The sequence below is a fragment of the Podarcis erhardii genome (assembly GCF_964252035.2).
Source record: "Podarcis erhardii genome assembly, chromosome: 5".
Lineage (NCBI taxonomy): Eukaryota > Metazoa > Chordata > Lepidosauria > Squamata > Lacertidae > Podarcis > Podarcis erhardii.
The window spans coordinates 35,856,075-35,878,236 of record NC_138509.1 but is presented as its reverse complement, the minus strand read 5'-3'; the positions used below and the strand labels follow the sequence as shown (position 1 = coordinate 35,878,236).

Sequence of the window (22,162 nt, the reverse complement as noted above, 5' to 3'; positions counted from 1 at the left end):
TATCTCTCAGCTCACACCTTGTTAAACACTTGCCAAATTACAAAGGTATTGCAAAGAAAAGAGGTTGCGAAAGAGGGATTAATTTCTTCATCTCCAAAGCAGCATTGAGTGTAGTATATAGATTTTTCTTCATCATCATCATCTCAGTTATTTCTATGTACAGTTGCATCAAAGATTATGGATATCCCCTGAACAAGAATATGAATATTCTCAGTGGTCAACTCAATTACAGCAGTTCTAATTGCTTTATCCGTGATCTCTGTGTACATGTCCTCCTTCCCTAAGACTTCCGAACATCAGTGACCAGCACTATGGATACTTCTTCATTATCTCTATGATCTCCATATACATGCGCTCAGTTGCATCAATTCCCCAGATCAAATCTAGGTGGTTCCATTCAGGAATATGCTTTTCATAAATGAGGTTAGTAATCCGTGGGCGTAATAGTTTTACATCATTTGGGTGTGCAAACAAGTCTTGCCCTCCAGTCCATATTGCGATTGGTATTTGAATATCTTCTATCCTGTATACAGGAGGCGTTGTCTGGGGATAAAACAACAACAGTAACGACCACTAAAAACTTCCTTCCAAGCAGATGATGTAAAAAACAAGGCAACCTATAAAACAAAATAGGACTATACACAGGTTGCTCGTAACTTCCCTCTGGCCAGGAATCTTGAAGCAATATAGTAGAGGTCAGCAAACTTTTGCAGCAGGGGGCCGGTCTACTGTCCCTCGGACCTTTTTTGGGGGGTGGACTATATTTTTTGGGGAAAATAATGAACGAATTCCTATGCCCCACAAATAACCAAGAGATGCATTTTAAATAAAAGGACATATTCTACTCATGTAAAAACACGCTGATTCCCGGACTGTCCGCGGGCCAGATTGATAAGGTGATTGGGCCTGATCTGGCCTCAGGGCCTTAGTTTGCCTACGCATGCAATATAGTAAAATATATCCAGAGGCAAGATTATTGGGGTATTATATATGTAACTGAACCATTTTCACAACCAAAATCCATTTGTCAGTGGCATATAAACTGTGTCTCAGCACACTGTATTTCTGAAAACATATATAGTTTTTCATAATCTACCTCTCAATTATTACACTTGTAAATTACAATTCCAGCCAGACGTTATTCCACATTATGTATAGTAATGTAAAAACTAGGAAAATGAAACCTATTTTAAACTACATTAAAAAACATTCAGTCAACTAGCAAGCGAACTACAAAAAACCCTGTAAAATACCTCCAAATTGCACATAACAGAATGTTTACTAAAATAGTGTGTAAATTTGAACACACCCAAGATAATAAAATGGACTTTAGATAACAGCAAAAAATATGTGAGGATGGGGGCTGAGCTTAGCTCCCTGACATAGGCATGCCTTTGAACATAAATCTAATGTGGTCCCCCTCTAATCTGTATTAAGTGGGAAATGGTATCAAAAAAGTTTCCATGTGCAATATACCTATCAGAGATGTTATTCTGATTTCAAACACTGCCCTACCTGATTGTACTTCTCCATATTCTTTTCCTCTGAACCATGGTCATATCCTTCAAATTGTTTTCTCAGACGCAGCTAGAAATAAATTGTGCATTTTTGTAAAATGTATAATTTCCAAAGATGCAAAAAGTGTCATATGTAGGATTTCAGCAATCTTGACAACAGCCCTGTAAGATAGGCTGCTGTTATTTATCCCTGTTCTTTGGATAGATTGCTATAATGGTCTCATTATGAATATCCATCTATAATCATTTAATAGTTCCAGAAAACATTTTTAAAATCAACTACAGTGGTACCTCAGGTTACGTACGCTTCAGGTTACATACGCTTCAGGTTACAGACTCCGCTAACCCAGAAATATTACCTTGGGTTAAGAACTTTGCTTCAGAATGAGTACAGAAATCGTGCTCTGGCAGTGTGGCATCAGGAGGCCCCATTACCTAAAGTGGTGCTTCAGGTTAAGAACAGTTTCAGGTTAAGAACAAACCTCCAGAACGAATTAAGTTCTTAACCCGAGGTACCACTGTATGGATTAATACACTGCTTCTTTAAAATGTTGCTTTATTTCCACATGAGTACATGGATGGAATCCCATTGCATTCTTTTCTGGGAAGTACTAGATAGAGTCAGATTTCATGTGCCGCATGATCCTTTCCCTGATTCCAAACATTGGAGGAAGCTGCTTCCAGCCATTCTGTAGATAGCTACAAAATCTGCAGACACAAATAATAAACATCCTGCTGTGACAGAAGAGCTAGAATGATTGGCAGCAGGGAAGTGGAATAGGATGTTCGGCACAGTTTAAAGCAAGTAGAAAGCATGGGTTGAAAAATGACAGAGATAAGAGACTCTAGTTGTGTGTGGGAAAGTCAGAGCCCAAGGGAAAGTGAGATGGGAGAAATACAGAAAGTGAATGGGGAAGAGTTGGGTTAACTGTTTCGAAACATAGAATAGAAAAGTTAGATAAGAAAACCAGACTTCAAAGAACTGACCTGCCAAATTAGCTACCAGGCTAAGTTCAAGGTGCTGGTTTGGTGCATAAGACCCTATACAGCCTTCTCCAAAATGTTGCAAAAGACAATCAGATAAAGAAAATGCCATGGTGGGAGGAGGGGATCTGGACTTGGCTGATTCAGAGCTGCAGGGCTAGAATCTCAGCAACACTCTCCAGTTGCAGGGCTCACACTGTTTCTTAGAAAAAGTTGGTCCAGCTTCTGTTTTGTCCAACCTTTGATTTCTCTCTCTCTCCTCCCCCATTCCCAATTAATCCCAGATTCCTGTGTCTGTGTGTATGTGAACTTTGATGTGTGTGTCTTAGCCTTATGGTTACATAGGTGGTGTCACACTTCCCTTATGACTATCCCTCATTTTGGTCCTACTTTTTAAGGTAAGGTTTATTTATAGCTGCATTCTGCTTCATGTACTTCTCCTTATTAGTACTTCTATCTTGTATGCATGCATGAGCAGCGGTGTAGCTAGCCGCTCGGGTGCCTGGTGAGGGGTGTGTGTCCTGCAGCCGGGGGTGGGGCGATCCACCCATAAGGGCAGGGCGAGCCTCTCCACCGCATGGAGCCTCTCCGCCGCCTCCCCCTCAGCTGTAGGGCAGCTGAGGGAGAGGCGGTAGGCAGAAGCAAGTCCCACACTGCCATTTCAGGCAGCGTGGAACCTGCAGGCACCTAAGCCACCATGTCACTCCTAAAAAGTTTCGTGAGGCCATTTTTAAAAACAAAAAAGCCCTCATTTTGTCACACACACCCTCAGTAATGACACCCGGGGTGGTGTGCACACACTCCGCACCCCCTTCCTCCACCACTGTGCATGTGTGAGTAAATCTTGTGAGCAAACTACACACAGTCCAATACATATACAGAACAGAACAGGGGTGCAGGTGGCACTGTGATCTAAACCACTGTGCCTCCTTGGGCTTGCCAATCAGAAGGTTGGTGGTTCAAATCTCCACAACGGAGTGAGCTCCTCTTGCTCTGTCCCAGCTCCTGCCAACCTAGCAGTTTGAAAGCACATCAAAGTGCAAGGAGATAAATGGGTACTGCTGCAGCGGGAAGCCAAATGGCCTTTCCGTGCCCTCTGGCTTCCATCACGGTCTCCCGTTGTGCCAGAAGCAGTTTAGTCATGCTGACCACATGACTCGGAAAACTGTCTGTGGATAAATGCTGGCTCCCTTGGCCTGAAAGCAAGATAAGTGCTGCAAGCCCATAGTTGTGTGTGTGTGTGTGTGTGTGTGTGTGTGTGTGTGTGTGCGCGCATGCTCTTCAGTCATTATATATCTTTTTTTGGGTGGGGGGAGGGAATTGTAAAGCTGGCTAGCATGAAAGTCCTTGCATGGAGCTACCTTTCTGAAATTTCAATTACACATGGGGAGGAAACCCCCAAACAGGGGTATTTCTCCCCTGCATGCCTCCCCCTTCCTCTCAAGTTGGCTCAGGGTGTGTGTGTGTGTGTGTGTGTGTGTGTGTCAAGAGGACCCATGGAACAGCTTGGGGGGAGGAGGAGAGTGGGGATCATTTTGTCTGGTAAACCAAAATGCTTGTCTTGCCAGATCAATTGACATAGCACTATGATGAATTTCTTCAATGGCATTTTAATAAATATTGAATAAACATAATATTTGAAAATTCACTATACCTGTTTCCAATGAAACACATTTTGCACAGATGTTCCAGCAGGAGAATGGCTTGCATACACGTCCATTCGGCTCTGAAATAGAACAGTCTACATGGCTTACGCTACTATGATGCTCTCTTCTGGAAGCCTCACCTGATATTTACACTTTTCCCTTTTCAACAGCATGCAAAGACCTTTCTTTTTCCCAGAGAAATGAATATACAACAGTCATGATGTCTGAAGATGAGGTACAGATAGAGTCCAACAACAACTAGAGGACCACAGGTTTGCCAGCCCAGTCTGACTGTAGGACTAGAATTCAAAGGGAATCTGTGGTTCAGACATGCTTCAGGAAGCTCACAGTCCATTAGGGCTTCCTGCCTATCCATTTCAGCTTCTCATCCATAGTGCAAGAGTGCATGTGTGCCTACAGGAAGCCTCTTGGATTGACAGGGGTCAACAAAATTGCCATGCTGGATTAGATGCATTTGCATGACTTCCCCATGAATGCATAGCAATATATAACAATACTTTGTGCACAGAATTAGAGGGAAAGTGATGCAGATCTGTGTTCCTTCCTGAGAACTTGTGTGATGAAACAAATGTTCATCATAAAGGTGGAATGGGAATTCTTTGCTACCCCTAGACAGAGGAGAGAAATGGTAATCCATTTCCACATTTCAATAATTTCAACCTGGAAGCTTTTACATAACAAAGCTTAAGCACTCATTAAGCTTACATATAATATATCCTCAACTCCAGCAACCCCAAACAATCTATATGTCATAGATGTTTTTAATTATTTACAATATGCTTTTAATTTATTTTAAATTCTATTGTTCTACCATTGATGTGCTCCCTCTAGGGAGGAAGGATGAGGTAGGAAATTTTTATTTATTTATTTATTTGTTTGTTGCTGTTGTTGTTTCTAATCCAACAACAGGAAGTACCTCAAAGTCACATGTGCCCAAGCTTAAGCCTATGCATGTTTGCTCATCATAAACTCACCTGGGATTGCAGGGCTAGTTTTCAAGAGAAAGAATCACCCTTCAGGGGCAGAAGGTCTTGCCCTGCCCTTGCCACTTGGACTGCAACTCACTTCAGGGGATTGGGTGTGTAACATATAAGCAATGGCAACAATATCGTGACTGTGCATAAAGCTCCAGAACCAGATCCACATTGTCTGTCTGGTATCTACCCAGCTCACTGCGAACCCATTTTAGTGGTTAGTGGGTGGTAGTGCCACGTTTGAATGGGAGCCAAGCTCTGCCCCCACCCCCAGTGGCCACCTGCCATTTTGATTTACCTAAAATTTAATTCCCATAAATCTATGAAATTGCTTTGTGTGTGTTCTGGGGACCATCAATAACACTGAGCCAAGAGCACCCTGAAATCTGGTGCTGTCCCTGCCCGCAACTCTTTTGTTGTTGTTTTTGGTATGTGTCATGGTTCCAGCTTGACTTCCAGGGTCATCAGTCTCTTTCCCTTATACCTAACCTACTTAAACACAAGCTCCCCTAAAATTTCCATTAAGTGTTACAAAGACAAGAATATAACTTACCAGGTTGAAATTGGGAGTGTTATATCCAGCCACAAAGGAAATAACTTTGGCACAATATTTAGGCTGATAAGTGCAAAACCTAGAGACTGGCGTTTTCCAACGTATAGCGTAATCAAAAATATTTTTCTGGCCAAATATTGCCTGAAAAATAATATATTTGAAATTAGCTACCACTAAACCAAATAAAGACCCTATTCCCACAGACTCCCACTGTTGTGGAATGTGTATGGAGGCAGGAGGGAAGGAAGTCTATAGTGGTTTCTCAGGCTGCTACTGGGTTGCCAGTAGATGCCCATTTTGCAACTGGCACTGCCAGGATGTGGAAGAGGAGTCAGCCAAGCTGCATCATTCCATAGCACTTAAGTGCCTTTCCTGCTTCCTATGCCATTATGTAGCATAGCTCATTTCCTATTTTCTATTAGCATCATTTTCAAATAGACAGAGGGCTGCTTAAAGTCCTGATGCCACAAGTCCAGCCCTGCTGCCAATGAGCAGAGGGAGGGAGGGAGGGAGGCAGCTCCAAAGCTCTCGAAGGAGAGCCCAGATGTGCTTCAAGCACCTCCTGCTCTCCAGCTCAGGTTCCTCTCAGGGCATTTCCGCTGCTTCCAGATGACACCTCAGCTGGAGCTGCTTCACAATTCCCTCAGTGGTACTGTGCTTGGGAGGAAGAGCATTTGCTATACAAACTTTCCTGCCCACACTGGATAGGGGAGAGCTCCCAACCTGCAACACAAACCAGGCTACAGATAGGTAGCCGTGTTGGTCTGCCATAGTCAAAACAAAATAAAAAAATTCCTTCCAGTAGCACCAGGTCTCTCCATGGTTTTAAGTTTGGTAATAAGTTGCAATTCAGCAGCTTCTCTTTCCAGTCTATTTCTGAAATTCCTTTGTAATTCTGAAATTCCTTTGTAATAGAACAGCTACTTTGAGATCTTGTATAGAATGTCCTGGGAGATTGAAGTGTTCTCCTACTGGTTTCTCTGTCTTGTGATTCCTGATGTCAGATTTATGTCCATGGAGAGACCTGGTCTGAACAAAGACATTGGATTCTTATCTCATTATACATGACAAAGCCATTTTTCACCTTCTCACCCCTTGCTTTTTCCTGTAAGACCTATTGCAGTCGTTAAGAGTCGTCAACAGGCTCATCACAGCTATCTGCCAATCACCCATTCCCACCACCCTTCTGAGTAATACCCCTCCCCACCTTCTCACTATATAGAAGGGTCTGGTGACTTCTGTTTCAGTGTATCTGAAGAAGTGTGCATGCACACGAAAGCTCATACCAAGAACTAACTTAGTTGGTCTTTAAGGTGCTACTGGAAGGAATTTTTTTATTTTGTTTTGACAAACCAGGCTGCATGCCTTTTCCTTCATTGCAAATGTCAATGAGACTGCAGTAGGACCAGCAAATATGGCAGGTTGGGTTGGACAGGAGAAAAACTGCTGTGGCTGGGGATAGTGGCCAGAGTGCTGAAGGGGCCCAAGAGATCCCTCATACCTGACAGTGCCACTTCCTGCTTTGCCTCCCCCCACCATAGATCTAATGGGACACTCCTTAGTAAATTATAAGAAACTGTTACAGCACTCTTACAGCCTTAGGGAAGAATAGCGGGGCACGCTGAGTTTGGCAAACAAATGAGAGCAGGGTGATGGCATTAGCATATACGTGTGTGTGTGTGTGCGCGCGCGCACGCACACACACACACATATGGACTATGAATATAGATCTTTACTCAACTCTGTGCCTAATATGTGCTCATATAAATAGTGCCCAGAAAGACTTACGTGCATGATCATCTCAGGAATACGCGCTAGGTTTGTGAGTGGGGTTGTGCAAAATGTCACTGTGGTTACAGGTGCCAAAGCAAAAAATACTTTGATTCTTTCAGCCAGTTTTGGCCGAGTAGAAAATCCTATGAAACCTGAGAAAATAAAATTTATCCTAAATCAGCAAGCTGTCAATTTCTTCACCTTTCTAGAATACTTATAGTCCTTGCAGTTGATAAAAATGTAATTGTCTTCCTTCATGTTGAGTGACTTTAGCTTTATATTCCATTCCTGTTGGGCCTTTTAATGGCTAGTTGGTGTCTTGGGGGGTTGGAATGGTCATGTTAGTTTATGCTGGTTTTCATAATATTTTGTACTGTCTAAAATGGAATTCAATGCCTGTTTTTAATCTGGTTTTTAAAATGTATTATGATTTATTTGTGTTCATTTTGTAAGTCACTTTGGGAAGCATTTTGATTAAAAAGCAAAATATAAATCTTTTAAATAACGAAGGGAGCCTTGCTGAATGCAAGGGGGTGGATAGCTCAGTTCCACTTGCTGCTCTGCCCTTTTTAACTAGGATGATGTACATTGGTCCATGTGAGGGCTGTCTGAGATACCTGTCCAAGGATGTGGAGAGAAGCTCCTATCCAGTGTAGATTGGGGATAGGGAACCTGTTGCCTTCTAGAACATGTTGGACCCCCAGCCTGGATGACTAATGGTCAAGTATCATGGGAGTGACAGTGTAACAACAAACATTCCACAGGTTCTCCATCCCTAGTGTGAACAGTACTGAGCTATGTGCATCCACGGTTTGTATCAGGCAATTTCCTACTGAACCAGGGGTGGGAAAGTGGATTCTGCTGACAAGTTAGAGACTCAACATTCTCACTCCCCAATACGGCACATTTGATGCCAGTGATGTCCAGTTGAAACCTGCAGCTGCAAAGGAAGAATCAGGAGCACAGATTTCCCCTTTCTTCCTCTACAGCCCTGCATTTAAACCAAGCCATGGCTGTAGGGGACGATTCTCTCTTTGCAGCCACAATTTGAAATCAAGTTGTGGCCCTGGCTTCAAAGAACAAACTGGGAGTTCCTTCCAAGCGCAGTGGTTCTTCTATCCCAGGACTGCGCTTTTTGAATCTGGCACCTTTTTGGCCTCAGAAAAAGGCACCCAATTCAAAAAACAAACAAACACCCAAATCATAGCAGAAGCTGGCTGTATGCTGTGCTTCCCCCTGACAGCTTTGTTTCTTTCTAGACCTGGTTTTTCTCAGTGTGTCATTGGAACAATATCTCCACATCCCATTGTGATGCTCATGTGAAAACAGCCTGCATTCTGTAACATACCACTTGTGGAGCCTTCAGAATGGCCTATGTAATATAGTTGTTCCTGCCCGGTTTTATTCAGAATGAAGTGTATAACAGCTGGAAGGTCATAGTATCCCATCTCATGAAAACTAGAGAGAGAAATGCACACAATAATGCATGAGCAAGCACTGGTGATGTATTAGCATTAGTAATGGATAAACAAGAGGCAAGGATTAGCACAAACCAAAGAAAAATATCTACATGGATAATGTGATGACATAATCCACCATCTTTGTTTTCTTACCTAAACTCCCAGAATTTCTTTTCATTTCTTCTCATTGTTTTATGATTTGAAGACCAAAGATTTCCTCTGCTGTTTCCAAGCCAAACATCATACCCAGTGTCTGCCAATATGAAACCCAAACTGTTGCTGGGCAAGTTCGAAATCCAGTGGGTAGCATCTCCAAGGAAAGCGTGTTGCAAAAACACACTGGGCCGTGGACCTGTAAAATAGTAAGAGATGCTTTGTTAATGGCCTGTTATATTCTATATAAGGGACTCCAATTTTCAGTGTGGGAAGGAAACAATTTGATGTATTCTTATTAACTTATTTATTTATACCCCACTTTTTCCCATGATGGGTCTCAAGGCAACTTACAGATAAAAACAAGAACTGCTTAAAACATAGAAAAATCAACCATTACTATACAATTAAATATTGATAGAATTATAAACTATATACATATATAAAATCTGTTTAAAATATACCAGCAATTACAAGAAAAACGGCACAGCACCAGCCCTTTCATTAAAAGCAGCCAATTCCCAATTGCCTGTTGGAACAAGATTAACTTCACCGGCTGGCAGAAGGACAGCAAGGATGGAGCCAGTCTAGCTTCCCTAGGGAGTTCCGAGTCTGGGAGCAGTCACCAAGAAGGCCCTCTCCCAGGTCACCACCAAACATGCCTGTCAGGGTGGTGGGATGGAGAGAAAGTGCTCTCCAAAAAATTTCAAAACCTGGGCACGTTAATATGAGGGAATACCATTTTTTTCAGATAGCTTGGACCTAAGCTGTGTAGGGCTTTATAGGTCATATACAGTACATTGCATTGCTGTCCTTCTGCTAGCGTGTGTCACTGAGGCCAAATCAGATGTCTCAAGGAATGGGCACACTTGGTGCACTAGCTTTAACTGTGCAAATGCACTCCTGGCCACCACAGAGACCTGAGCATCCATGCTTCCAGGAGCATTCCCAAATTGAGAATCTGTCTTCACAGGTTGAATCCCTATTCCCTGTTCTGCCTTCTGACTGACTAAAAGTACCCCTGTTTTGTCTGGATTAAGTTTCAGTTTGTTCACCCTCATCTATTACTGATGACAGACACTGGTTTAGAACCAAGATTACTTCCTTGGATTTAGGTGGAAAGTCAAAATAGAGCTGGGTGTCATCAGCATACTGGTAACACTTGTTGGCTATTTGCAGTATGGTAGCGCTGCAGAGAGCTTGCTGGGGAGACCATGCATTAAAAAGAAAGGGACTCAAAAATAACTTAAACAAGGTTTTAATTACAAAAAACAAAAACTCCTTATTCACTAAATACATTAACAACAAACCAGACCCAACCACCAACCCAACCCCCAGGGTAATGGGAGAGCTAGGTGCTGCTCCTTATATACTACATGCAAATGCTGACACACCTTAATCAATGCAACTCGGCAGCACCTGCTATGTTTCACAGCTGTAAAGCTGGGTCTCGTTATCTTGCTCTGGCCCTTGCTCTGGCCCCTTAAAGACATACACATTAGGTGGAACAATGATGAACCTTTACATTTAAAGAAACCATTCAACATTTCCCCTGCGGTTCATCATTGTGGAACAAAAACAAAGCATACTTTGTACATGTTTTTCATGTGTAACCTTTGGAAGTGCTTTTGTAAAAATGTCCGCAATTTGATTATCACCTGGGACATATTCATTTTTAGTTTTTGTAGAAATTAACACGTCATCTACATACATATCTTTGTTACAGAGTTTGCCCTTTCCTTTATAAACACACAATTGTCTGCCTTTCCTTGTTTAGCAATTCTTTTGCTAAAGTTTGGTGCCAATTCCTTCCACTTTGGTGCAGACCATAAAGGGATTTATTTAATTTGCATACCAAACCTTCAGCAGCGTCTATGCCTTCAGGAACACGCATAAAAATTTGTTCTTTTAAATCTGCAAACAAATATGCAGTTTTTATATCTAGGTGATAAACAGAATGTCCACGTTGTGATGCATCTTTTAACAAAAGTTTAACTGTTTCATATGTTACACTTGGTGAATAACACAAATCATAATCTTCGCCTGGAATTTGTTGAAAACCCCTAGCAACTAATCTTGCCTTGTACCTTACAACTTCATTTTTGTCATTCATTTTAACTCTATAAACCCATTTTGAATCAATAAGTCTCATATCTGGGGTTTGTGGTACAAGAGACCAAGTGTTATGCTCTTTTAAAGAAGCTATCTCAGAGTTCATAGCTTTATACCAATTTGCAGCTTGGTGCTTAGGTAAATTCTGAACGTCACTGTAGCTTTTTGGCTCAAAAACCACCTTATTGGCATACACAGTATTAAAATGTTCATCTGCAAATCGTTGTGGCTTCTGCCTCTTTCTATCTGAACGTCTTAGTCTAGAAGGAGAGTCAGACTCCTCAGACTTAATGGGACTAAGTAAATTACTAGTTTCAGGTTGTAAATCATCACTGTCAGATTGAAGAGGTGCCTGTAGGCTAAGCTCACGATCAGAAAACTCAAGAGAATCTAACCTCCCCTCGGGTGCCTGTGACTTTAAATCATCAAACAAATTATCAGATTCAACAGGCTTTTTGTCTTTTTCCATTAATTCAGAAGCACCATTATTCCCTGCTGCTGAAGCTTCTTCCTCAGTATTATCTATACCATCAGTATCTTGGAAAACAGCAACTCCATTCCAATTTACAGTTTGCATCATGCTTCTGGTAATATGAAATTTGCCAGTTGCTGGTATGTAAATTCTGTACGCCCCCTGCTGGTAGCCCATTAATTTTCCCTGAACACTACGCTCACCCAATTTCTGCTTAGCGGGATAATGCATAATTACATCTGAACCCCAAATGCGTAGGTATTTCAGATTAGGGCGTTTTTTAAACAGCTTCTCATAGGGGGTGACATCTAAACCAGAATGATAACTGCGATTTCTGACATAACAAAACGCATTAAGCGCTTCAGCCCAAAAGTCTTTGGGCAGATTAGCATCGTGCAGATACGTTTTAACCCCTGCCTGCAGGTCACGCTGCACAACTTCAACAAGCCCATTTTGCCAGGAACTTCGGGGGCAAGATAACTCATGAGTAGTCCCCTGCGCTTCCAGGAATTTCTCAAAATCCTCAGAAACAAATTCCCCGCCCCGGTCAGAAAACAGGTTCTTAATTGGTTTGTTAAAGTGCATTTTTACCCAGTTGTAAAAAACTTTGTACTTCTCAAATGCTTGTGACTTTTCAGCTATTGCATAAGTCCAACAGTATCTACTATACTGGTCTATCAGGGTAAGCCAGTACTTAGAACCTCCTAATGATGGTGGGAGTGGCCCAACTAAATCACAATGTACACGCTCAAATGGCTCAGTTACTTTCCTATCTGAGCACCTACCCTTGCGTGCAACCTTAATCTTATTCTTGCAACAGGATAAACATTGCATAAAGAATTTACATGGCTTTAAGTTGAGGCCATTAACAATATTCTTCGTCCTAATTACATCAGCAAAATTCAAGTGTCCCAGAATTCTGTGCGCCTCGTGGAGACACCCGGAATGAGGCCTTGCATTCCTCAACCCCTGGCTTGACTGTGCTGCTCTGCAATTTATAGGCAATTTGGAGTAGGTGCGAAAATATAGTCTATATAAACCATCAGAGTCCTGGGCATACAATAGACGTTTGTTCCCCTCAAAAAACTCACACATTGAATTTAAGAAACGCACACTTATGCCTTGACGAGCAAAACACCTTACTGATAATAAGTTGTCCACTGATGGGCAGTAAATGCAGTTCGCTATTGTAATGTTTAAAGAGTCAAGTTTAACAGTACCTCTGCCAAGTGACTGCAAGACTTGTGAATTGGCTAAATGTACATTACCAATTTCCTCTTCGAAAGAAATAAACAAGCTTTGATTGTTGCAAACGTGGTAAGAAGCTCCTGAGTCCACAATAAAAGAATTCCACTTGGCACCTTTAATTCTTTTATGATCTGCAGTCCGAGCGTGAAAAGCTCGCGGCTCGTTTCTGTCTTTACGGTGTGATGTTGGCTGCTGAGATGACAACCGTGACTGAAGATCAGAAACAGGCTTGGGAGTACTTTGCTTTCTTTTGACTCTGCAGTCCTTTGCAAAATGTCCTTGCTTATTGCAGAACCAACAATGCTTTGCAGCTTTAAATGCAGTCGCATCACCACAAGTTTGCATATGGCGTTCCTCATTACTTCTGGAAATAGGAGTGCTTATGGCACAAGCCTCCCTTCTATCCAACTCGCCCATTAATCTTGCCGTCACCCCTTCCACAGTTAATTGTGCTGGTGGGACGGCAGATATCTGGCTAGCTATACCATCAAAGTCCTCGTTAAGAGAACAAAGAATGATAAAAACATACTGAATATCAGGTATGTCCATGTCCCTTCGAATTAATTCGCCGCGTATTGCCTCCAGACGTCTCAAGTGTGCTGCCAAATCACCACCAGGCTGCAACTTCGTCTGGTACAGCTGCTTGAAAAACGTCAATGCAGACGCTGACTCTTTTATAACATGCACTGCTGCAAGACTGTCCCACATTTCTTTGGCAGTTTTCTTATTCCTTATATAGACTACTTGCTGGTCGCTGACTGCCAAATTAATTATCGCCCTGGCTTTTGCATCTCCTTTCAACCAAGCATTAGTTACAGGGTCAGGAGGGTCTTCAGTTACATAGGTCCATACTTCCCTAGAGGTCAAAAGCGCCTCCACCCGAAAGGACCATAAACTATAGTTCTCATCTGTTAGCTGTGGGAAGACCAGAGCCTTCTTAGCTTCAGGAACCCGGTCAACCATTCTGGAAATCTTCCAGACCCACAAAAACTACACTAACAGGAGAAGGAGTTTTCAAACCTTTCTCAGAGTCCAAAAATATGCAGTCATCCACTCAGCAGCTGGGCCCATAACCAAAGATGTTGGCTATTTGCAGTATGGTAGCGCTGCAGAGAGCTTGCTGGGGAGACCATGCATTAAAAAGAAAGGGACTCAAAAATAACTTAAACAAGGTTTTAATTACAAAAAACAAAAACTCCTTATTCACTAAATACATTAACAACAAACCAGACCCAACCACCAACCCAACCCCCAGGGTAATGGGAGAGCTAGGTGCTGCTCCTTATATACTACATGCAAATGCTGACACACCTTAATCAATGCAACTCGGCAGCACCTGCTATGTTTCACAGCTGTAAAGCTGGGTCTCGTTATCTTGCTCTGGCCCTTGCTCTGGCCCCTTAAAGACATACACATTAGGTGGAACAATGATGAACCTTTACATTTAAAGAAACCATTCAACAACACTGAGCCCCCAAATGCCGGACACCCTCTCCTGGCAGTTTCATGTAAATGTTTCAATAGCATGGGGGACAGAAGAAAACCCTGAGGGACACTGAAGGCCAATGGCCATCGTGTCAAACAGGAGTCCCCAGACCATCTCTTGGGTTTGCCCCTTCAGGAAGGAACAGAGCCATTGTAAAACATTGCCTCCCAATCTCATCCTTGCAAAGCAACCAAGAAGGATATCATGGTCAGTGGGACTGAAAGGCACTGAGAGGTCCAGCAGAACCAACAGGGACACATTACCTTTGTCCAGTTCCTGGTGTAAGTCATCTACTAAGATGACCAAAGCTGTTTTTGTCCCATAACCAGGCCTGAAACCAGATTGAAATGGATCTGGATCATCCAATTAACTGTCAATGGAAGTTAGTCCAGTTCACATCTTTACTTGTTCTGCCCAAGACACTTCATTTGAAATGTGTAGATCACAATGTTCAAGAGGCTTTGCTTCACATATGGCACGACAATGCATTTTTCCTGTGTTTCCAGTGCATACCAATGTCCATTATTAACTTGTTTGCAAATGTTAACATTACTCTAGCAATGAGCTGCAAACCTTCACTTACCAGATAATCAATGAAGGGACTAATTAATGGACTCAACACTTAATTCCTATTTAATTAAACAGTGCTTAATTACACACAGTTGGGATTAGGATTATAGCCAAAATTTGCAAAATTGAGGGTGGGATGGGGTAGGGCTTGTCAGTGTTATGGTGTTACCCTTTCCCACAGAATTACCTTTGTCTGCATCACAGTATCTTCCACAAGGTATTCTGTTGACTGTAAGTATATATCCGTCTTCTGTCTCAACATGGTGTTCCTCACTTGGGTATCCATGATAATGGATAATCTCACTCTGGGGAGAAAACAGAATGGGTTTGCTTGAAGGCATCTCCTTTGTAATTAAGTGCTGTCCATCCATCCGTCCATCCTTCCTTCTGCCCACCTGTCTCTGTTAGCAAGCAGGTGCACCATCAGTAGGGAAATTCACCACAGCTGAGTTTCCAGCTTCACCCAAGCAGATAGAAAGCAGCTACAAGGAGCTCCGCCATGAGCTAGAGGGAGCCCTGGCCGGCAAAGCATCAAGGGAAGTTTTAGCCTCAATCATGACATACGCTCCCACATTTCTCCAATTAAAATAGATATCCTATTTATTATTTATATTTATATTTATATTTATATTTATATTTATATTTATATTTATATCACACCCATCTGACTGGGTTGCCCCAGTCACTCTGGGCAGCTTCCAACCTATATAAAAACGTAATAAAACATTAATAGTTCATCAAATTAATAGTCAAATTCATCCTCCAGGGATCCACTGCCATCCCCACTTAACTCACCAGCAGGAACAGGAACAGGCAGGAGCCCAAGGTGTTGGGGGACATATGGGCAGAGGAAGCAAGTGGGGAGGAGAAGGAGGATCCAAGAGAAGGGGCCAGTGAGTTGTGGGGTGCTGTGCCCCTCGTGGTGGAGGAAGAGGGGAGTCAGAAGGAAGAGACCTCTAGGTCAGGCTTCCTCAACCTCGGCCCTCCAGATGTTTTGAGACTACAGTTCCCAGCATCCCTGACCACTGGTCCTGCTAGCTAGGGATCATGGGAGGGAGTTGTAGGCCAAAAACATCTGGAGGGCCGAGGTTGAGGAAGCCTGCTCTAGGTTCTCTCCTCTGCTGTCTCCATCCTCAAGGAAGGTGCTTGAGGACTGGAAACAGCAAGAGCTGCTACTGAGGAGGTGATTGAGCAAGCTATAGCAGGCAAGGTGGGAAGGAAGCATGCAGTAGTAGGTGTCATGACAGCTGTATAGCAGGGAGTGTTTTTGAATGTTAGTAGCTGAGGTAACCAAGTGCTTTGCCAATGAAGAACTAAAGATCCTGTTGCTCATCCTCATAGAATCTTAGAGCTGGAAGTGATTTATTTTCAAATTCAAAATTCTTTTGCCTCAATCCTTTTATTTTCCTCTCTATTTAATTTCTTGTAATATAATGTTACAAGTGATTAAATTACGACAAACACAATAGAATATTGTGTTTGTAGTAATTTAATTTTTTGTAATATTTCTTTTTTTGAACTATGGTGCTAGAGGAGACTCTTGAGAGTCCCATGGACTGTAAGAAGATCAAACCTATCCATTCTGAAGGAAAGCAGCCCTGAGTGCTCACTGGAAGGACAGATCGTGAAGCTGAGGCTCCAATACTTTGGCCACCTCATGAGGAGAGAAGACTCCCTGGAAAAGACCCTGATGTTGGGAAAGATGGAGGGCTCAAGGAGAAGGGGACGACAGAGGACGAGATGGTTGGACAGTATTCTCGAAGCTACCAGCATGAGTTTGACTAAACTGCGGGAGGCATTGGAAGACAGAAGTGCCTGGTGTGCTCTGGTCCATGGGGTCACGAAGAGTCAGACACGACTAAACGACTAAACAACAACAACAACACAATATTTCTTTATTTATAGGTTTTTGTAATAAATCTTTTTCTTTCCTTACTAACTCATTTACTTTTTCCAGTTTTTTAATTTCATTTGAATTTTTCAAATATGCATTTTGCTTTATTAGGTAGCTGCTTAGGACTGCCTGACTTGTGTCCCAGACCCTCTTTGAAGTAGAAGAAAGAGAAGAAGGTGAAGAAGTAGATAGGTAAAGATGGAGAGGAGCAAGAAGGAAAGGAGGAGGAGGGAAGAAAGGAAGGAAAGGGAAAGAGAAGATTTAAGGGGGGGGGGAGGTTTAAAAGTTGACATTCTACTAGTTCTCCAAAGTCTTTTTTATATTTTCTCACAAATGATGTGACTTTCATTACTTCCACACATTGTTGTTTCTTTCCCTTGTATGTAAAGAGAATTCCCTCTGGATGTTCCCACTGGAATGAAAGAGCTTCTGTCAAGAATTTGTGTTCACTCCTTTTTTAAAAAGAATCTTATCGGGATTTCATTCAAGTTGATAATTCTTTGTTCCTCAATTATTGTTCCTCAGTTACCAGTCCTTTCTGAAAGTGCGCCTGCAGTACATTATTTTTGAAGCTTCTGGAGTTGAATACCACTAAACAGCTGGTGATTTCTTACTTTTAGCATAGGGTGATTCACTCTGAAAATCATGTGGCAACTGTAGTACTGCCGATTCCACCAATCAAAGTGATTGAGTGGGCACATCTAGTAGGTAAACTGTTCCCAAGTTCTGTTGGGATTTATATACTAATTGTAACACCTTGAACTTGGCCCAGTAGCAAATTGATGACTAGTGCAGATTTCTGAGCACAGGTGTTATATGCTCAGCGCAAGTGCAAGGCAAGCCCCACTTAGCATGCACTGCAGTAATCCAGTATTGAAGTAACCATTGCATGAACCACTGTGGCAAGGCTTTCCCAGCCCAGGAATGGCCACAGCTGTCAAACCAGTTGCAGCTGGTGAAAAGCAGTTCTAGCCACTGAGGCTACCTGAGCCTCCAGTGACAGAGCTGGATCCAGAAGCATCCCCAAACAGTGAACCTGCTCCTTCAGGGTGAGTGCAGCCTCATTCACAGTAGGCAACTGGTTAAATTTTCAGACATGGGAGCTTCTTACCCATGGTGCCTCCTTCTTGCCATGATTCAAGTTCAGCTTGTTTTTCTCTCATCCATTTCACCTCTCCCAATGGCTTCATGTAGATAGCCACCAGCGGGCTGAAAGGCCCTCTCCCAATGCTACTGTCTGGACTTGGTCATGAAGGTAGGATTGGAACCACTGTAATGCAGTGCCCCAAATTTGAGTTCCTTGGAGCTGGTCCACGAGTATACCATAATCAATGGTATCAAGTGCCAACAAGAGATCAAAAATGAGCAAGGTCACATTCCTCCATCCCACTCTCTGCAAAGGTCATACATCAGGGTGACCAAGGCCAGTCCTGAACTCACCTGTGTCCTCCAAGAATGTCTTCAGTTGCTCCACCACTTTTCCCCAAAAGGGGATATTGACCACTGACTGGTAGCTGTTCTAATCCAAAGCATCTAGACCATTTCTCCTTAGGAGAAGTCACACTACTACCTTTTTCAATACAGCAAGGACTTCCCTCTCATGCTGTGAAGCATTAACCACACTCTCGACCCAACCAGCCAATTAGCCCCCCTCTGCTAGATTTAGGAGGGACAGGGGGCAAGGGGGCATGTGGTTGGATGCAACTGCCCTGAGATCTAAGAATAATTTCACCTGCATCAGGTGAAACTGATCCCACAAAACAGGAGTTGCAACAAGTGCCGAGTCAACATTACTCTGGAGTTGAGAAACCTGATGCTCAAAGTGCATAAGCCAGTTGATCACAGTGGGTCTTTGAGGGCTCCAGAGGTCCCTCCCTCACACTGGGTCTCAGTAAGCCCCAGATCATACAAAATAACTCCAATACAAGGGTGAAAAAGGAGCGTGCAAAATGAGCATAGTAGGCAGGATTATGTGTTCTTTTTGGCAGCAGAGCAAGAATTGTGCTACTTTAGTTTCTGTCTGGCTAGTTTCATAGCTTGGAGCTCCCCGGAGTACTAAGGAGCTGCTCGGGCTCTAAACTGCTGGAGAGGACACTCAGGAGCCTAACCTGTCAACTGCCTGTTTTATCTCCTGGTTCCATAGGAAGATCAGGGCTTCAAAGCTGGATCACCAGCTTTTTTCCCTGGAAAGTATCCCACAGCATCCAGGAACATTTCAGGTTCCACTCACTCTCTGACAGCAGGTCATCTGAGCTGAAGATTTCTGAGTATGCATGTTAAACATTTTTTTTCATGGGTTTAACTGAAAAGCAAATAAGCAACCAAGCAAATATAACTAAGTGGCAAAGGGTGGTTGACAAATTTACAAAAACAAAAAAACAAAAAACCAAGGTTTCCTTTTCATTGGAAAAATATGAGAATAGCAGTTTTGGGCCAGAAGTTCAACTGTAACTTCTAATGATCCATTGCTGTGCTGCTAGAGATTCTGGAAGCTGTGATGGGACTGTGGGGAGTTACTGTACAGAAGCAGGAGGAAAAAGGATTTTGAGATTACTGTAGTAGATTGTGTGCATGTGTGGCAGACCAGCTGAGGATTTGGCAACCAAAAAGGCAACCTGGGCTACTCTCCCCACCCCCATTTTAAAAACTTGGACATAAGTCTATACTGCAGCAATCTAGGCACTGATTGCATAATTTTGGCAGCTCCCTAAGGGGCATTATGTACCCAACAGAGGCATTATCTTAAATCCTTGACAAATTTCCTTGTTGCTTGGCAGAAAATCCTACTGCTTAAGACAGAACTAGTCATTTCCCCCAAAATCTCAGTATGTGTATTCTCCCAGCACAGAATCATCTCCTATCCGAAAACCTCTCCTTTGACATGGATTTGGTGAGAACAAAGTGTATTTAAGAGCTGAGTTTTAGACAGAAAGATGGTGTTCCAACCAGGTACCTATGCTCCTAATGATTCAAGTCTGGATTTGGACCACAGGCCTGAAGGGAGTTTCTGTTGCTTCAGGGTAAAAGCAGGTATTGCCTTCCTGCTTTTTGGTCAGAGTTCCTTTACAGATGCAGCTGTATTTCTCACACCACTCTTGGAGAGTCTCATGATCTACTGACTGAGCCATCCCTTATTTGATGCCCAATACCCCTGGACCTGTGTCCCCAAAGCCCTGGATGGTGTCTCCTCTGTTACTAAGCCTTTCCTCAGAACCTACCTAGGTTAATCCCCTAATTTCTATGCACTACCTTTGTAAACAAGCCTGTGCCAATGTGCCTGATGGCATCACCCTTCCCTGTTTATTACTACCCATAGATACTTACTAGTAGTAACTGAAACAGCCCCTAGTACTTTGGCACAAGCACTGGTGATTCCTTTTTATCTCTCTTAGTTTAATGACAAAGAAATAGCAGTCAAAATATGTCTTACTTACAACATTCATAAAACATTCAGGATCCACTGTATGTGCAGTCACAGGTTTTTCTGAAGCTTTGAATTCTTCTGAACTGTAAATTCCTTGGCACAAACATGCTACTATAATAAAGCCCAACATCTTCAACCTGTATGGAACAATGCTGTTGCATAACAATAACAACAACAGTAGTAGTAGTAGTAGTAGTAGTAGTTGTAGTAGTAGTAGTATCATATGTGGTTCCTGCAGATTTAAAGCAGGAATGATGTGCCCAAAACTTTTGGTTAACATGAAAGAAAATTCTGAAACCAATGTAATTCCCTGGTGGATCCTTTTTGACATAAAAGAGGAGATGTAAGAATGTGTTGGGAATGGGGGTGGGGATGTAAAACAGATAGGAAAACTATGACCTTGGATAACATGTGATCAGAGCATCATTTAAAGCATTTCTCTCTCTCTGAGATTCATGCTGAAATAATTAAAAAATAAATATCAGTTGGACTCTTATGTTGTTTCCCAGCATTTTCTTTCCTTGCTCAAATTTGGGAACAATGGGGAAAACCACACCAGTTCCTGGTAGCTTTATCTGTGGTTAGGGGGATGTGTTGAGGGACTGGTAAAGTTTTGGATCCGTCGGATCCAAGTCTTCCTCTGGTTTGCCCTCAGCATGTTGCAAATCTCTCACCAGGCACCAGCTCCCTCTTCTTTTAAGGTCCTTCTGATACTACAGCTCCAAAATTTGTAGTCCAAGGGCCATGGAAGTTTCTGTGGTGGTGTGTAGGAGAGCTACAGCATCTGATCTCGCTCTTCTAGATCAACTATCTCTATCTCTCTCTGCTCTTGGGGAGGGAGATCCAGTGATTCCTAAGTCCCCTGGGATTTCAGGGATGTAGCACTACAAGTCTCTGTTTTCAAGACCTGTGTGGTTCCACTAACAAAACTTCCCAGTCATCTTCATGCATTGTGTGCATACAGTGGTTCTGTAAAATGCACCCCCCCAATGGGGGAGAAGTCTTCTGTTCACCATTCCCAGAGCACTGCCTCATCATCTAAAATATTTCAAAAGCCTGAACTATTATTTTTGTTGATCAGAGTAGCTTCCTTTCTCCAAGCCTAGAACTATATTTCCTGGAGTTAACATCCCCCCCCCCATGGAAGGAAATCTATATATACAAACAGACTACTCACCTAAAGCAGGATTCTCACCCTTCTTTGTTACAGTTGCAATTTTTTATTTTGTGCTAGATTTCCTAAAGTGCAATTGCTAACGTTATTTGGACAGCTTAAGTTATTAGGCGAGTTTGTCGTCCTCTCTCAAAAGAAGTGCAGAGACCCGACTGAGCTTCGCAGAAGCGTTTATAAAACGGGAGTGTGCTAAAAGTTCTGGATGAATAGCAGTCCTCCAGAAGGTACATCGGAGGGTTGCTCTCTTACGCCGGGCAGCGTCGCCGCCCACTCTCCTGTTTTCCGGATTGGGCGTGACTCGGGAGCGGAGCTGCAAGCTGGTACGCTCCTTCTGGCGCGGAGCCCGGCTCAGTTGAAGGAGCCTGCTGTGACGCCACCACAAAATTGCGGCCGGGGCCACGCCACCCCCGCTATCATCGCAGCCTTTTGAAGAGACCAACAGCAGTTCTTCAAATCCCAGCTAGCGACTCATTATTACCTCCTTCATTACTGTTTGTAAAGAGTTCGGTACAGCCCACAGAAACTGCGTGCGAATGTCGATACATGGCTGCGAGAGCCTTAAGTGGATTTCATGATGTCCGTCTAAAAATACAACATGCGTTTGATCGCAGCCGGCAAGCAGGACAAAGCGAAGCAAATGGAAAGGCTGCCTCTCCCCTTTGCGCCTCACGATGCTAATATCACTTGAAACTGTTGAATGA

At 42.9% G+C, this 22,162-nt stretch overlaps 1 protein-coding gene across 3 annotated transcripts; it reads right to left on the bottom strand.

The window, feature by feature from the left end:
• Positions 1-21,730, bottom strand: LOC309341925 (lysosomal acid lipase/cholesteryl ester hydrolase-like). 3 transcript variants are annotated; one of them, XM_081861900.1, is made up of 10 exons: positions 21,465-21,730; positions 20,298-20,519; positions 15,157-15,274; positions 9,082-9,280; positions 8,817-8,926; positions 7,484-7,620; positions 5,696-5,836; positions 4,156-4,227; positions 1,516-1,587; positions 1-543 (listed from the first exon to the last, which is right to left on the bottom strand). In XM_081861900.1, the coding sequence occupies exons 2-10, from the start codon at positions 20,508-20,510 to the stop codon at positions 310-312; spliced, it is 1,296 nt and encodes a 431-aa protein (XP_081718026.1). In that variant the 5' UTR covers positions 20,511-20,519; positions 21,465-21,730; the 3' UTR covers positions 1-309. The 3 variants fall into 3 exon arrangements, with proteins under 3 accessions (XP_081718026.1, XP_081718027.1, XP_081718028.1); XM_081861901.1 differs by having other exon boundaries at positions 20,298-20,439; positions 21,465-21,729; XM_081861902.1 differs by having other exon boundaries at positions 20,298-20,424; positions 21,465-21,728.
• Positions 21,731-22,162: the final 432 nt, after the last annotated feature.

What these genes read in the sequence shown, in the direction of transcription:
- LOC309341925 (XM_081861900.1), bottom strand. Translation starts at nt 20,510, where the DNA reads ATGATACTACTACTACTACAACTACTACTACTACTACTACTACTACTG. An exon ending in CTGAATGTTTTATGAATGTT is followed by an intron (nt 15,275 to 20,297) that starts GTAAGTAAGACA and finishes TTTTCTCCCCAG; the next exon opens with AGTGAGATTATCCATTATCA. An exon ending in ATACTGTGATGCAGACAAAG is followed by an intron (nt 9,281 to 15,156) that starts GTAATTCTGTGG and finishes ACTATTTTACAG; the next exon opens with GTCCACGGCCCAGTGTGTTT.